Source organism: Lontra canadensis, unplaced genomic scaffold, assembly GCF_010015895.1.
Source record: "Lontra canadensis isolate GAN:19392208 unplaced genomic scaffold, GSC_riverotter_1.0 scaffold3, whole genome shotgun sequence".
Lineage (NCBI taxonomy): Eukaryota > Metazoa > Chordata > Mammalia > Carnivora > Mustelidae > Lontra > Lontra canadensis.
Window position 1 is genome coordinate 30,083,698 of NW_022630997.1, and position 15,445 is coordinate 30,099,142.

The window sequence follows — 15,445 nt, forward strand, 5'->3', positions numbered from 1 at the left end:
TGGGGGAGCTCTCACCTTTACTGCCTGCCAGGGCCTGCTGACATTGACAGACAGGACCGCCTGCTGAGACAAGGAGGAAGGACTTCCTCAAGGCCTAGCATCCAAGTCCCAGAAGCACCTTGGCCTTCACTTTCTCATTTTTATGTTTATAAAAATATGAGATCTGTGAGGCAGGGGTTGTCAGCCCAGATACATCCAGGAGGACATGGGGATGCTGGGAGACCAAATGACACACCCAAGGACACGCGGCCAGGGGCTCCTGACTCCCGGCCCATGAACTTTCCATGCACATTCATCTGTCAGCACCTCCCTTTGCTCATTCATAAAATTAATGCAGCCGTTCTTAATTAAGCCATAAAATGAATTTAATGGCACCTAGGGAGGTGGTGACTGCATTAATTAGCTCCATGTGGACTTGACTGGAAAGATGCCATATATATTTACAGCAAATCGAAGCCTTTTGGCCACCAGCCTTCTGCATCAAGAGGGCCTGTCGCGTTTTCTTTGCAACAAAGGCCTTCTGAAGCTGACTTGGAGCTGGGACAAGGCTAGGAAGTGTGGGGATAAGCGTTTTGAAACCGGAGCCAGGAGTCTCAAGACAGGGTCTGGCTCCTCTGCAGTCACTGAGGAGGTGACTTTGGGCCAGGCCTGCCCCCAGCAGGAACCATTGAGTGTGAGGAGGAAGAGCCCTGGGTCAGAGTGTGGGCTGCGGGCAGGCAGCCGGCTGGAACCCCGGCTCAGCAGATGGCGAGCCTGGCCGGCAGGTGTAGGAGTTAAGGTGGGGCTCTGGACTAAGGATGTCAGACCACAGACTTCATGGTTCTGGTCCCCTCCAGAGGCCCTAGTGTGGGGGATGATGAGGGACAGCCTGTAGGACTGTTCTTCCTCCCTGACTGGCCCAGGGACGCCTGGACTCTGTCCCACCCACCACCCCTCCAGTGCAGCCCACAGTGATTTCCTTTGCTCTCTACTGCATCTTTTTTTTTTTTTTTAACGCCTACTTTTCCAGTATCTTCCTTTAGTTCATACTAACCCAACAAACCATTTTATCTTTTTGCAAATCTTCTAGTCTTTATGTTTAGTTTTTTCATGAAAACCAAATTACTTGAATTTTATTTGGCCATTTAATTTTATTTTAAACTGACTGATGGAAAGTAACTGGGCCTTGGGGTGAGAGAGTGAGGTTTCAATCTTGGCTCTGTCACTCATGCATCATATAAACTCTGGCCTATTTCCTTCTCTCAAACATTTTGTGAGATGGGTCTTATGGCTCCAAGACATGCAGCAGAAATTGCTCGGACTTGGCCTCTCTGGATCTTACTGTCCCCCTTTCAGAAACCACCTGCCTAGGGTGCTTCTAGGGTCAGGTAAAGCACCAGGCTCAGGACCCTCCAGGTGTTCAGCAGACGGGAGCTATCACCATGAACACACTTCTAGAAAAGAGGAGCTGAATGAACACATTGGTTATATCCATTTGGTTGTTGAGCCGAGAATTACGGAACAAATACCACATGCCCACACTGTGCACAGCATGGCTTCTGAACCTTCCACATAGCACTGTGTGCCTTCCAACATGTTCCTTTAGCCGTGGTTATGGATTTGCAGACACGTGTCCCAGGTTCACCCTCCCTGTTGGGGTCTCAGCTTCCTACTGCACTGTGGTAGGGGTGATGAGAGGATGTCTGCCCTTCCTCTCCTTCACCTGCCCTTCCCACCATCCTCACCGGTTCTTCTCACTGGCCACATGCTCCCAGCCACCAAGCCCGCTTGGCCCGCTGGGCCTCCCTTCCTGTGGCCCACACTCACATCATGTCCTCAGGACCCAGTTGGCCCTCTGCCCTCCCAACCTTGGCTTGTTTGGCTCTAAGCTGGGCCTCAGCAAACCCTCTGACTGCAAAGAGTCCCGAGTCAGGGCCTGCAAACAGGATGAGAGGCGTGATCCCCAAAGATAGGACACTTTCTATTCCGTGTCTCCTGTCAGGGGTGTGGGCCACTGGTTTCCTGGGATGGAATTTGTTGGTTCACATTAGCAGCGTGAATATTCCATACAGAACTGGACTTGGTCCGCCATCAAATTTCTTATTACTGAGATTCCTGACCACTCAAAAAATTACTGAATCTCAGAGCTGAAAGAGAACTCAAGCTGCATCCCAGCCAAGAAAAGGAAAATTACCCAAGTTGTTTACTTAATGTTTCAGCCAAGTTGCCTTAAAATGCATTTTAATTTGGGGTGGGGTTAGGGAGGACTGTTACCCTTTGGTCTTGAAGCATGGTAACGCTCACCCCTGCTCTCACTGGGCAGGGCAGTGACATGTCCTACCTTGTGGGTCCCCAGAGGGAAGATGACTGCAGCCAACGTCTGGAGGAACTCCGGGGCTCGCCAGGCGGGATCCTGGGGGTAGGTGCTGTGCACACAGCCAAGGAAATGCAGCACACTGGCAGGGAACGTCCGTTCCCAGGCGTCATCTCCAGAGCCTCCTGGGGGCTGAAGGTACACTTCATGAGAGGCCGAGCATGGGAATGTGGCTGGCAACTGCAGGGGAGCCAGAGGATCTGAAATCAAAGGCTTTCTGAGATAGTCAGCAGGACACCTAAATTGTAGACACCTAAGTCTGTGGGTTAGCCCAGGATACTGGTCACCAGTTGGGGGAGGGGTTAATATGTGCAGGCATTGTTACGGGGCTTCACACACATTCCTCTTCTCCCCTCACCACCACTCTCTACATTTACACCTATTTTACAGATGGGAAGACAGAGGCACAGAGAGGTCGGGTAGCTTGCCAAAGGTTACCCGACAGATAAGCGACAAAGCCAGGGATTGAACCCAGGCAATCCGGCTGTAATGTGTGTGTGTGTGTGTGTGTGTGTGTGTGTGAGAGAGAGAGAGAGAGAGAAAGAGAGAGAGAGAGCTTATGCTAAGAAAGTACAGATCACAATTTTTTCTCCTTTTAAAAACAAGAATGTATTTAATTTTTATGATATACTCTTTTAACATGTAATTAGGTGATTTTTTTTCTTTTAGCCACTTACCTATGATGAATTGCACCAATAGATTTTTTGCATTTTTGCAAAGAGCTCACTGAGTCACTCTGTTAATCTCTCAGTGGACTTCCTTATTCTGTTTGTAAATATTTTACTTATGATTTTGAGTACATATTTATAAATGATAGTGGGCTGCAGTTTTTATTTTATGTTTGTCAGGTTTTGTTATCAGTATTATGCTAGCTTTACTGATAAAAAAAAAAACCCTCTTCTCCTTTCTTTTTATTCAAGAAGATGTTAAATCCATAATTCTTATATTATTTAAGTTGCTCTTATGAAACTCTTGGGCTCCATATTTTTTCATTATTGCCTTGTTTAGGCTCTTAAATGTCTCTTTGATCTTGTTTAGGTAATATTTTATTCAGTTTGCACAAATGGTCTTTTTTAATTCATTTAATTTTCTATATGATTATTTCTCCCTTCTCTTCTGTTATGTGTAACTCATGCTCTCTTTACCCCACAACCTCTGACTATGTAAGGAGCTGACAACTTGTGGGTTGATTTAAACAACCATCTTCGGATACATCTCCCTATTTTTTTCCTGTCTAGTTCTAAGATTCTGATATTTGACATCTTCATTTCTTTGTTGCTGTTGCTTTCTAGAATTAATGTGATTGCAGTTTTAAAGACCTCTTGACTCATATTTTGTTAATGTGGTTAGAGTTTTTGTTTTTTATTATTGTTATCCACTTCATTTTGTTATGTCCTAGTCAGAGCATGTGAACTGTATACTTTCCTTCTTTGGAAAGCTTACTCATGGTTCCATTACAGACCTAATGTTCAATTAATTTTGGAGTCGGGTGCCTGAAAAAATACATATTTCCAGTTTGCAGCATAAAGAGTTTGTTACCTTTCTAACCAGTTAAGTTATTTTGAAAAAGCAAAAAAAAAATGAATAACATGAAAGCAGGTAAAACAAAGAAAACGTATAGTCTGCTGAGAGGAGTAAAAAAAAAATAATTATTATTATTATAATAAGACCAAGCATTTACATTACAATGTCAAACATAAAATGGTTATCTGGGGAATTACAGATGTGACTCTTAAACTGGGTCAAAAGCAAAGACCCCATAGCTGGGGCTGTGAGGACTGTGCTGGGGACTCCCATACAGGATGGTGGGACATACATTAGATGTAGGGACGTGTACGTATAATGTCTAATGCAACCTTCCTGAGAAGTGCGTCCAAAAGAAAACACATGAAGGTCACTGACTGACCCACTATCCAAAATCCAGAATTCACACTAAGGAGAATATCAAACTCTGTACAGAGAAAGGATATCTGCTCAAGAAAGTTCTTTACAGAGCTTTTATAACAGTGAACATTCTGAAAAACAACATAAATTTCCATGTACAAATATAGATAATTTCCAACAACATGTTGAGAGAAAAAGGCAAGAGGGGTTGATGTGGCCCAACCCTCTGTAAGGCTACGGTATAATCCTAGGTGTCTGGAAGAACATTCCCCTGAGGTTCACAGCGGTTATCTCTGCATGGGTGTGTTTCAAGTGATTTTTACTTTCTATCTTCCTCTTTGGTTAAAGTTGTAAAGGTAAACATGCATGGTCTTATAGAAGCGATAAGGTTTCCCCACACAGAATCAAGCCTCCAGTCACCATTGGGGTCTACAGAATGAAGTCAGAAGTTTTCAGCCTCCCATGCAAATTCTTGTTGATCTGGCTCACAGTTACTCCCATTCACAGGGAGCCTTCACCCCTCACACTTGCCTCCATGTCAAAAATAACCTCTCCACCTGCCTCTCGAGGACCCTGAAGTCCTGAGTTAACGGCTCTCCATGTCACGTATGTGGTTGGTGGCATCTGTCTTCTCTAACGGGTTTCTACCTCACAGCTTACCCATGTGTGAGGCCCACTTGTCATGGCGGAAATGAGCTTCTTGAGGAAAGAGGCCCCTTTCCACCTCCTACCAGTCCCCTGAAGCTCCTGACCTAAGCAGTTGCTCAGAAATGTTCCCCTGACTGAAGGCATTAAATCTCCCAGTGAAGAAACTCAAATATGTAAACAAATGGAAAATAGATGTTCTCTGGCAAGAGTGCGTAAACTCTACTGAGGACATTTAGACTGGGGAACCCACCTAGCCTCTTCTACCAAGCATTCTGAATAACAGTTGTTAATTATCAGCAAGGGAAACTGCTGGAAAAAGTCAAGGTGACTCTTTCAGATTTGTCTTCCCATCAGAACCTCCTCATAAAATGGGGGGCGGGAATGGGTCTCACCTGGCTCATGGTGGCTTTCAGCATTTCCAGGAGCAGCAGGATACCTTCAGTGCACAGCCCAGCCCGGAGGACTTCTTCATTGTGGTGCTTCTGCAGGAGCCACTGGAGCATGGCATCCAGGCTATCCTGAAAGAGGGGGCAGGGGCTATAGAGAGACCAATGGAGGCACACCAAGGGGACCGGCTTTCCAGCCAGCACACCGTGTTTCCCAGGGGGCCTGAGTGGGAAAGGCAAACAGCAGAGTAGCTGTACAGACAGCCTAGGTGGCTGGTCCGCGTAGAGAACGTCAGCCCACTCGGTGGTGCATAAGGGGAAGTACACGGCTCCGAGAAGATGCTGCAGACCCACCAGTGATTCACCTTGACTTCAGCTCTTCCATTTGGTTTGCAATCCCAGTCAACTGTCATGAATTTTTGTAAGTGAGACTAGAGAGGACATATGAGGAGTTCAAAGGCTTTGGGGAAGGTGCCGAGTGTAGCAGAGGGAACGCGGGGCTTGGCCAGCAGGGCAATCTGACTTTGCCTCTTTAAAAGCTGGGCTTATGCAAGCTATGAAGCCTCTTGGCAACTCACTTTCCTCCTCTGTAAAATGAAAATTACATTCTCTTCCCCATGGGATGGTTATAAATATCAAGCGAAATAAAATATGTAAAACATCTATCACGGGTCCTGACATTGAGGAGGTATTTGTTCCCTATGAGACATTCCCAAAGAAACAGAAATACACGGTTTTGGTGAATTTAGCACAGCATATTAAGAATTTTATTTTGAAGTGTGATCTCTAATACTATTAGCATATATCAAGGTTAAATAGGTCAAATATAAGGATGTCAAGAGAGGTGGATTTTCTAGCCTTCAGTTTACAGAGCCAAGCCCCTCCCCCACTTTCAATTCAGGGCAGTTTAACTCAACTCAGCTGAGACTGAGAAACAATTTTCTGAATCTGCTATTTGTCAGGCACCCAGGAAGGTGAGTAAGAAGTAGGGTCTGTACAAATGCATAGTATGAGATCCTTCTTTAGACAATAAATTTATTTATAAATAACTGTGTCAGTGCCATTAAGGGGAAGGTGCTAAGGCACATGGGAGCGAATGAGTCCCCTTGCCTAGGGATCGAAGCAGGAGGCGGAATCTGAGCTGAGTGCTGAGAGTCCATCCACCCCCTCACCAGGCAGGTGACATGGGAGTAAGAGCTCGTTAAAGGCACAGGGGAGGCAAGCACACAGCAGCTGGTCTTATTGGAGAGATGACTAAGGAGGTTCACAGGACAAAGGGTGGGCAAGCGAACATAGTGGGTTGGAGAGACAAGTGAGGCCCCCAGTCACAGAGGGTCTTGATGCCGGCTGTGGAGTCAGAACCCCATCCATCAGGGGAGCTCATGAAGCCTTGGATGTGGTGCAATGGAATGAGTGAGGGGCTGTTTGGTGAGAAGCTATACCTAGTGAGTGCAGGATCCTCTCTGGAGAAATTTGGCTAAAGGAGGACAGGAGGAGGATAAGTAAGACAGCAGTTGGTCAAGAGTGGGTGTCAAAGGGTCAGCTTCTGCATTTAGGTGGAGACACAGTTCACGTATTTATGGTCTATGAGGAAAGAGTCCATAGAAAGGGAGGTGCTGAAAATACAGGAGAAAGGGTCAACCCCTGGTGAGGTCACTCAGGAAAGGGGTGGAAGGAATCCATCAGCCTTTGCCAGCGACAATAGAGAGAAGGTGATGAAGAGGGTCATGGCATAAATAGGTGGTAGAAAGTGGGGTGTCAAGGCAATGCCCCTCCAGGATCCTCCACTCCCACTGTGAGGTAAGTCATCTGAGCACAGGGCAGCTTTGGGGCGGAAGACTTGAGAGCATATAGGGCTGACACTAAAATGCAGGGGAACTGAGGGATGCGGCTAAGGTAAAGAGACATGCTTTTTCAGAAGGCATAACCCGAGGCTCTAATTCTGCGGTGGCAGCATTCACTTCCCCGTGTCACCCCCATCATCATGTGACTTCTCTAGCCATGCCCAGAAGGAGAAAGGCTTAAAACCCAGACCTGCTGGCAGGGAGGATGGGAGGCAGAGGCCCAGGAGCTCAGGGGATCTGAAGAACTAGCCTAGGGGGTAGGAGTGCGAGGCAAGGAAGTGGGTCAAATGCAACACGAGTTGGAGGATGTGGACGGAGGCAGGGGTAGAGAATCTTAGGGAAGTGCCTTGGTCACATGGGATCATAAAAGCAGGTGGGTCACTCCATCCCGGGGGCACTCCAAGAACCTACTTTGGGCCCATCCGTCAGCTCTGTAAGTGGCGTCTGCAGAAAGAAGGTGGACACAATGAGGTAGACTTCCGGAATATGCACATGGTGGCCCAGAAAGTCCTTCAGGACGCGGAACCCAGGAAGCAGGCTGGGGCTCTGGTCAGGCGTGGGGGCCTGGCTCTTCAGGTTATCTGTTGATCAGGTGGAAGGGGCACAAAATCTAATTGAGAACAACTGCTATTGCTTCTGGTCAAGGTGGGGATTGGGCTAAGGAGTTCCCTGCCACCTACCCATCCCACAGAAATGCCAGATAGAAATATATGTCATATGTACATGGGCATAAGAAAGTATTCAAAAGAGTTCCTTTTCCTATTCCTGACATACACATTCATTCCTTCATTCGTTTACTCCAAAACAGATACTTATTTGGTGCCTACTACCTTTGAGGCAGTAGCGCAACTTTATACAAAACAATAGGGACATAGCTTTCAACAAAATATACAGAACCCCAGACCCTCACCAAGTACTTAGAATGTAGCGAGAGGGAGGGACATTAAGGAATTAAATACCCAAATAGACGCTTGTGAATTGTGACAAGAACCATAAAAAAAAAAAAAAAAAAGCAATAGGACAAAGAGAGTATAACAGAGGTGCCCTAATTCAGGTGGAACCCTCCTCTCCTGGAGGAAGCGACATTTGAACTGAGACTGGAAGATGGAACCGCACCAGCCAGGAGAGCCTTCCCGGTGTTGTGAGCTGGGGGAAACATCTCAGGAAGAGGAAAAAGGCTAAGGAACTTTTGAGGAATGGAAGGAAGCCCCCAGCATCTGGAAAGTAGTGAGGACAAAAGAGGATCCTGACCAGGAAGTAGGAGGCGACTGGGGCTTATGGGGGTCAGGGGTCAAGGTGATCCTACTGCAAGAGCTGTGAAGGCCCCAAGCAGGAAGGAGCCTGGCAGGTCCTCACTCGCAGGCCAGGATGAGGTGATGTCCCACCTCCTGGAGAAGGCCACACACTTACCTATCACAATGTCCACACCCTCCAAGCTGCGCTCCACCCAGGATCCCGCACACAGGCCATCTTTAAATCGCCCGCGGAGGGAGGGGCTTGCCAGAAAGTGCAGCAACAGTTTCAACCCTAGCACGGTGGTGCTGGGATGCACGTGGCCCTGCACGAGGAGCAGGAACCAGTCAGGCCCCAGGCTCAGAAACATCTCTTCCTTTGTCCTGCAGGGTTCAAGAAATGCAGTAAATTATCTCTTAGTTTGTCAGCAAAGATCACGTCCAAAAAATACAAATAATGTCCAGCCTCACTTGTCACCGAGGAGAGGCAAATTAAGGTTAACCTGGATATTACTTAGTGAAGTACATGTTATATTTTTAAAGGATGGTAAAATAAAATGCTGGCAAGGTTGCTGTAAAAGCCCTACTCCACTAGTACTCATACTTACCGGGTCTGACTAGCCACTCATCTAATTACATTAATACAGTCACATAAAACACATAATGGTTGGTTAACTCCCTTTTCAAATACACAGGTCAAAATTAATCTCAATGGAATAGTCAATATTTATGCATACTTATCAATTTAAGCAAAATACATGTTTAAGTGTCACATTCAAAAATGAATTTTAAAATGATGAGTTTAAGGGGCACCTAGGTGGCTCAGATGGTTAAGCGTCTGCCTTCGGCTCAGGTCATGATCCCAGGGTTCTGGGATCGAGTCCCACATTGGGCTCCCGGCTCAGCAGGGAGTCTGCTGCTCACTACCTCTCTGTTCTCCCTGCTTGTGCTCACTTTCTCTCTCTCCCTCTCTCTCTCTCTGTCAAATAAATAAATAAAAATAAAAATCTTAAAATGATGAGTTTGGAGAATGCAAACTTGCTAGAAGGGACTGGAGGATAGGGAGGTAGGCAACCAAACCTCAGGGGTAACGGCTCAGCAAAGGACTCTGCCTCCAGGGAACCAGAGTAGGATCAATCTTTACTGGGCAATGTTGTCAGTGCCAGCTGCCAGAATAGGGAGCGAGGCTGTGGCCACCAGACTAGGAGTCAAGAAACTGTCCTCTCTTCTATCCTGCCTCTTTTGACTAACTGGATGATTAGCAGGGCTCTTGATGAGCTATGGTCATTTTTCTTGATGTTGATGATGGTGGTGATGATGATGGTAGTAATGATGATGATAATGATGGTGTTGGTGATGATGGTGGGAAAGATAATAATAACGAGGGTGATGGTGGTGATGATGATGGTGATGATGATGATGGTGGTGATGATAATGATGGTAATGATGATGATGATGGTGATGATGATAGTGGTGATGATGGTGGTAGTGGTGATAATAGTGGTAATGATAATGATAATGATGGCGGTGATGATGATGGTGGTGGTGATGATAAAATGATGGTGGTGATGGTGGTGATGATGATGGTGAGGATAACGATGTTGAGATTATGATGGTCATGGCAGTTAGCTTATGTAATATTTAGAGTATCCCAGATACTGTGCTTAGGGCTAGCAACATATTAACTTCCCTCTTTAGCAGGCACTGATTTTATCCTCAGATATATGAGCAAAAGAGGGCATGGAAGGCTTAACTAACCTCCCCAGGGTCTCTGGAGGCAGAGCTGGGCTTTGAACCCAGAAGGTCTAGAGATCAGAGTCCCAGTGCTTAAGCACTACACTACATTCTCATTCAAAAAGATAAAAAAGGAAAGAGTTGGACTAGCTCACCTCCAGGGCAACTTCTAGTTCTACCATGCTTAGATTCTAGGAATGCAGACCTTTTAAGCATTACCTGCAAGGCTATTTTACTGAAGGGTGATTCCCTATCCCATTCCTACGTCCCCCAAATACATACACATGAAAATGTCAACTCAGTGGCAGCAAGGATCTGGACTGACTTCCTCATCACTGCACTCTCAGAGTGAGGAACAGTGTCTGGCACACAGTAGGTACTCAACAAATAGTTGTTGAACGAATGACTCCAGAGTTAGACATAAAGCAGGCAGTCGGGGGAGAGAGTTAATGGGATTTTATGGTTACACATTGTTTTGAAAGTTAATTGAAGGCAGATACTTCTTTTTCCAACTTGGAAAAATAACTAAAAAACTGACAGTAAATAGCAGAAGAATTTGGCAAGCCTTTTCCTTGATAGATGTTATTTAGGCTAACCATTTCTCCATTCTATTGTCTGCCAAGTACAGGACATCAAAATCAGTACTTGTCACAACTGCCAAAACAATAACAATTACACTATAGCAATGGTGACAAAAAGAGCTTATTCTCATTATACCAAATCTGTTCTGAGTTACTCATGCCCATTGCACATTTGCATCAGAATATCTCAGGGCAAGGTCTGCTTTATTGAGTGGAGAGAATATAATTTTCTTTCTGACTGGTGCAGGAAACACACTGCAGAAAACCGACTCGGAGATGCTAAACTTTTCATTAAGAAAAGGTTTTAATACTGCACCCTGTATGAGGCAAGCTCAGGCCAAATTGCTCTTCCTGGAGCTACTTACTCAGAGGACAGATGAAGTTGGGAGGAAGATATTACACTGAACAGCATCTCCAGCAACTGGTTTCTGAGCCAGATTGTCTTTCCAGATGTTTGGCTTCCAGCTACAAAAAAAGGAAATTCATATTTGAGAGAAAACGGATGGAAAGAGACATAATATTTGCCGCAGCAAGCAATCGTATTCACCAAACACTTAGTTCACTCAGGAATTTAGTCATAGATGAAACTCAAAATTTTAGCATTTGAGTCTAGAGTTCTATGCGATGCTTAAAAAGAATTTCAGGAAAGGTTCCTAAAGTTCCCTTTAACTGAAGATGGTTTTGATGCTTCCCATCACCACCCCCCAAAAAAATCCTAAAAATTAGGTCAAATTTATCTTCTAGTAGAAAAATGGTTTTTTCCCATTATCATAGACTGCAACATTTCTTGACCACCTACTACATGCTGGGCATTACAGGAGGCACTGGGAACAGAGTGGTGGAGATTTTTAGTACTCAATCTCAATTCCTCTTCTCGATGCTTTTCCAAGCTAGGCCTTCAGCATGCCGATGTCTCACTAAAGACAAAGCTTGAATTGCAGAGTCCAGAATGAAGTCCATGTAAGAAGGAGGGGTGACTAAATAAGCTTACTTTTGTCCCATTACCCATCATTCATTCACTCCCTTGGTTAGCCAGTTATTTTACAAACCAATTCAGGGCACACAAACCATGCTGCAGAAATAGGACTGATGAGGCAGCTTGGAGAAGTAGGGTCTGATTTCTCTCTACTTGGATTCTGTCCCCAAAGGTCTTAATCTCCCTGAGCCTCCATTTCCTCATCTAGAAAATGGGAATAGTAATTCCTACTATTCGGGTTTGACCTAAGGAAAAGAGATTTTTCTAGATCGAGTAACACTTTCCAATAGAATCTTTTGGGGAAAAAAAAAAAGAATGTTTTATATCTCCCCTGTCTGATACAGTAACCACTAGCCTCATGTGATTAGCGAGTACTTGGAATGTCACTACTGTGACCGAGGAACTGAACTTTTAATTGTATTTAACTTCTACCAATTAAAATAAATTTAAGTGGCCACATGTGGCTAGAGGCTTCCATGTTGGACAGCATAGATCTGGAGGGCCCAGGACAAAGTGGTCAGTGACTATTCCCTTCACACCTCCTCTAGCAGAAGCAGCATGACATAGCTCTTGTTCTGTGCCTGGTTGGGAGGAGAGAGCCTTAAAGAAACAAATCACAAACGTGTGCAATAGAGTAAGCCCAACAGTTTTATAAGCAAAGGAGGTGACTTAACTGGCTTGATGGGACCAGGGAGGCATTTCTGCCTCCAGTGGGTGAAGGAGGGACTGGGGTGAACAGGGGAAGCATTTCTGCCAAGGGAACAGCACAAAGCATGGCTGGAGGGCAGATCATCATACACTAGGATGTGTAGGGCCTTCAGAGCGCTGAAGTTGGGGCTCATCAGGGGAGCAAGGGTAGGAGAGATTCAACCAAGAAGGTAGGCAGGAACTGGATCATGAAGGATTCCACCTGTTGGCCTATAGTGAACCGAGTTTTATCCTAGAGGTCTTGGAAGCCATTCCAGGTTGTGAAGGAAGAATACGCAATTTGATGTGATTGCAACCCTACTCATAAAAACTATGACCTCACAAGCCCGTACTTGGGAACAACTGCTCAGTTGTGGGTATCTTCCCCTTCCTGTGACTCAACCCTTCCCTCTACAAAATGGCCCCATGAGAGGTGGCTCTCAAGGGGTGCCATAAGGCTCATTCTCTGCCTTCAGACTGGTATCTGAGAAAGGTCTTCTCACCAGGCACCGAGGAGTCCAGGCCCCCATCCACGCAGATCTGCCTCTCGTTCACCGAAGAAGGCTTGAGGGTGTACACAACAAACAGTCCAATTCTTAATGCAGAGAGAGAAGGATACTTTGAATGGTGAGCTCAACCCATGCTTGCTCAACACATATACAAGTTTTGTGCACAGATCCACCCAAATCAGTTTCAAGGGAGGGTATGAGGGGAATCATGTTATTCTGTGATCAATGCAGTGTATCCATAGACCTCTAAAATCTGTCCGGATTCATCAGAGCAGTTGGCTCTGGCTCTGCCAGATCAACGGAACAGATAGTGATGAGGAAGGGAAGGGCTAAATACCAGGTCAGCTGGGACTGTCCTTTGGGAAATCTGCAAAAAGCAGACCTGTTGGGTCGATGGCTGATGAGGATGACTGTGCTCATGGAAATTCTCGAATCATTGGTGTAATAAGTGTGTCTGAGCACCAGGGAGCAGTGAGCACATAGCCCTGCTGGGAGTCTAGCAGACCCGCCCCTTTCCTCAACTCTCTGCCCTGAACAGAACTTCTAGAAGGTTCTAAGGAAATGGAATCTGCCACTACACTGAAGGGTAATGTTGCTGGGTTGAGTGCGGTCAGGAAAGAACTGGGGCCTATATTCCCTTGTGAAATAGTCCCAAACCCCTGCCCGTCCCCCTGGGAAGCCTGGCACAGTACCTGAGCAAGTCCTGGATGCTGAAGTGGCCCCTCAGCTGACAGCCCAAGATGGCAATGATGGTGGGGATCTTGGAGAAGGTGAGGCCCGGCTCATTGAAGAGGAAGACGAGCTTGGGTATAAGCTGGGCCTGGTGAGCAACCTCAGCATTCCGGGGTCCTTCCCTGTGAGCCCAGGAGTAGAGGCAGTAAAAGCTTTTACTGGAATGAACCAAATTTGCTGTGTTTCTGCTGAAAAGGTTTCCTAGGCTGGGCTTGCTCTGTGGCCCTCTGACTCCAGTGCTCTCTTGGCAACTCATCAAAATGCTGTCAGACACCCATTGAATATGTGTCTGCCAAGTGCCAGAGCTGCTCAGGGATGAGCCTCCCGTGCCCTTCCACCCCCGGAAACTGCCTTCAAAGACAACCCCAGTTATTGACTTTTAAGTTCTAAGCCTCGGGGGAAACTAATGCCGGTCTCAGAAAACTCAGAAGGAAGACAGCAGACTCGCGAGTGACCGCGGAGCACTTCCCAACAGTGCGGAGCCCTGGGCGAGCCTGTCTGGGTGTGTGCTCTTCCTGCTCACCCCAAACCACAAAGTGGATGAACGCCACTGAGAGTCAAAGGGGAGAAAGACAGAATTCAAGCATCTGCGCCCTCCTTCTTAGAATAATCACAAATTCAATTTCCAGTAAATTCGACTCCCCCCAAAGAAAACAGCTCCCAGGATAAATGTCCATCTTGTAGAAACCAGTAAAGAAAGAAAGTGGGAAAGGGAAAAAGAAAGATGAAGGAGCAGGAAGTGGGGTGAGTGGCTCCTTCTGGAGCTGTCTTTTCAGGACTGATAGCATGAACTCTGACAGGCTCCACATCCCCGATACACACAGGGGCAGCACCAGACCCATTCTGCACGTGGTCTGTATGCATCCGCTTGCCAGGGAGAATGTGCACTCCTGGAGGCTCCCGCTGTGTTTGGTGCTTTCTTAGCACAGCACTGAGCAGCCCATTTGTCTGTATTCCTTCTCCACAGGACTGTCCTGTGGTTCTGAAACTTCCAGCGCTAAGAACTGGGTATGAAATGGAACGGGTTTGCTGCAGATACCCAGTGAGTGGCTGAGTGAAAAGAGGGTCACAAATCTATTCAAAACATCGAAGGCACTACTGATAAGCTGAAACAGCCCTCTGTGAGGAGGCAGGTGGCCGTGGGGGTGACCGGCCTGACAGGTAAGGAAAGAGTTGGGTTGTGAGGGTGGATTTCCTGCCTCCCTTCTCCTTTATTCTGATCCCAGTCCCTGGTTTTCTTTGGGGACCTACCATGTTCTAACTCCCCTCCATCCTTTCCAGAGGTGAAGTCATGCTCCGGCCAGGCCATGGGACCCAAGATGGCCCACTGAGACCCCATCCTATTGCTGAGACCAAGAAGGAAAAAAGAAGCCCTCTGTGCTACCTCTGTGGGCCGAGGATATGCTCTGAGGAGCTGCCCGGAGGCCATCGTGCCATCTGCCCACACGATGCCAGCGCGGAAGATAAGTTTGGACAAGACGGGTGACAGGTCTCAGATGAACCAGCGTGAACGCCACCCAGACACGTGTGAAGATCTGCCCCCTCCCAACCTATGAGCCAATAAAATCCCCTTTCTCAACCTTCGTTTTGCCCTCCCTCCTCCTTTCCTTTTTGCTTCCCTTCCTTCCCTCCATAAGTTGGTTTGAGTCGTATTTCTACCACTTGCAACCAAAAGAGCCCTGAACAATCTGAAAGTGACTCAGAAGAGTCCATTAGAGGGAAAATAGGTTGGGAGGTAAATGGGACACAGAGAAGTGTTTCTGTTTGTTGAGCCCCTGAGAGTGTGCTAGTTAGAGCTGGAGAGTCCCCTCCTGGGGCCCAAATCCATGCCTTACATCCATGAGCCAGTGGGAAGGACATTGCCACAGACTGAATGTCT

At 46.6% G+C, this 15,445-nt stretch overlaps 1 protein-coding gene across 3 annotated transcripts in view; it reads right to left on the bottom strand.

The window, feature by feature from the left end:
• WDFY4 (WDFY family member 4) overlaps positions 1-15,445 on the bottom strand; it is a 267,773-nt gene that overhangs the window by 143,225 nt on the left and 109,103 nt on the right. For 2 of the 3 annotated variants that reach the window (XM_032837856.1, XM_032837848.1), the window contains exons 26-32: positions 13,527-13,688; positions 12,829-12,920; positions 11,028-11,127; positions 8,526-8,731; positions 7,527-7,696; positions 5,278-5,403; positions 2,321-2,485 (exon numbers count right to left, since the gene is read on the bottom strand). In XM_032837856.1, the coding sequence (XP_032693747.1) occupies positions 2,321-2,485; positions 5,278-5,403; positions 7,527-7,696; positions 8,526-8,731; positions 11,028-11,127; positions 12,829-12,920; positions 13,527-13,688 (1,021 nt within the window). Of the gene's footprint in view, positions 1-2,320; positions 2,554-5,277; positions 5,404-7,526; positions 7,697-8,525; positions 8,732-11,027; positions 11,128-12,828; positions 12,921-13,526; positions 13,689-15,445 lie in introns of all 3 variants that reach the window. The other variant, XM_032837867.1, reaches the window with a different exon arrangement.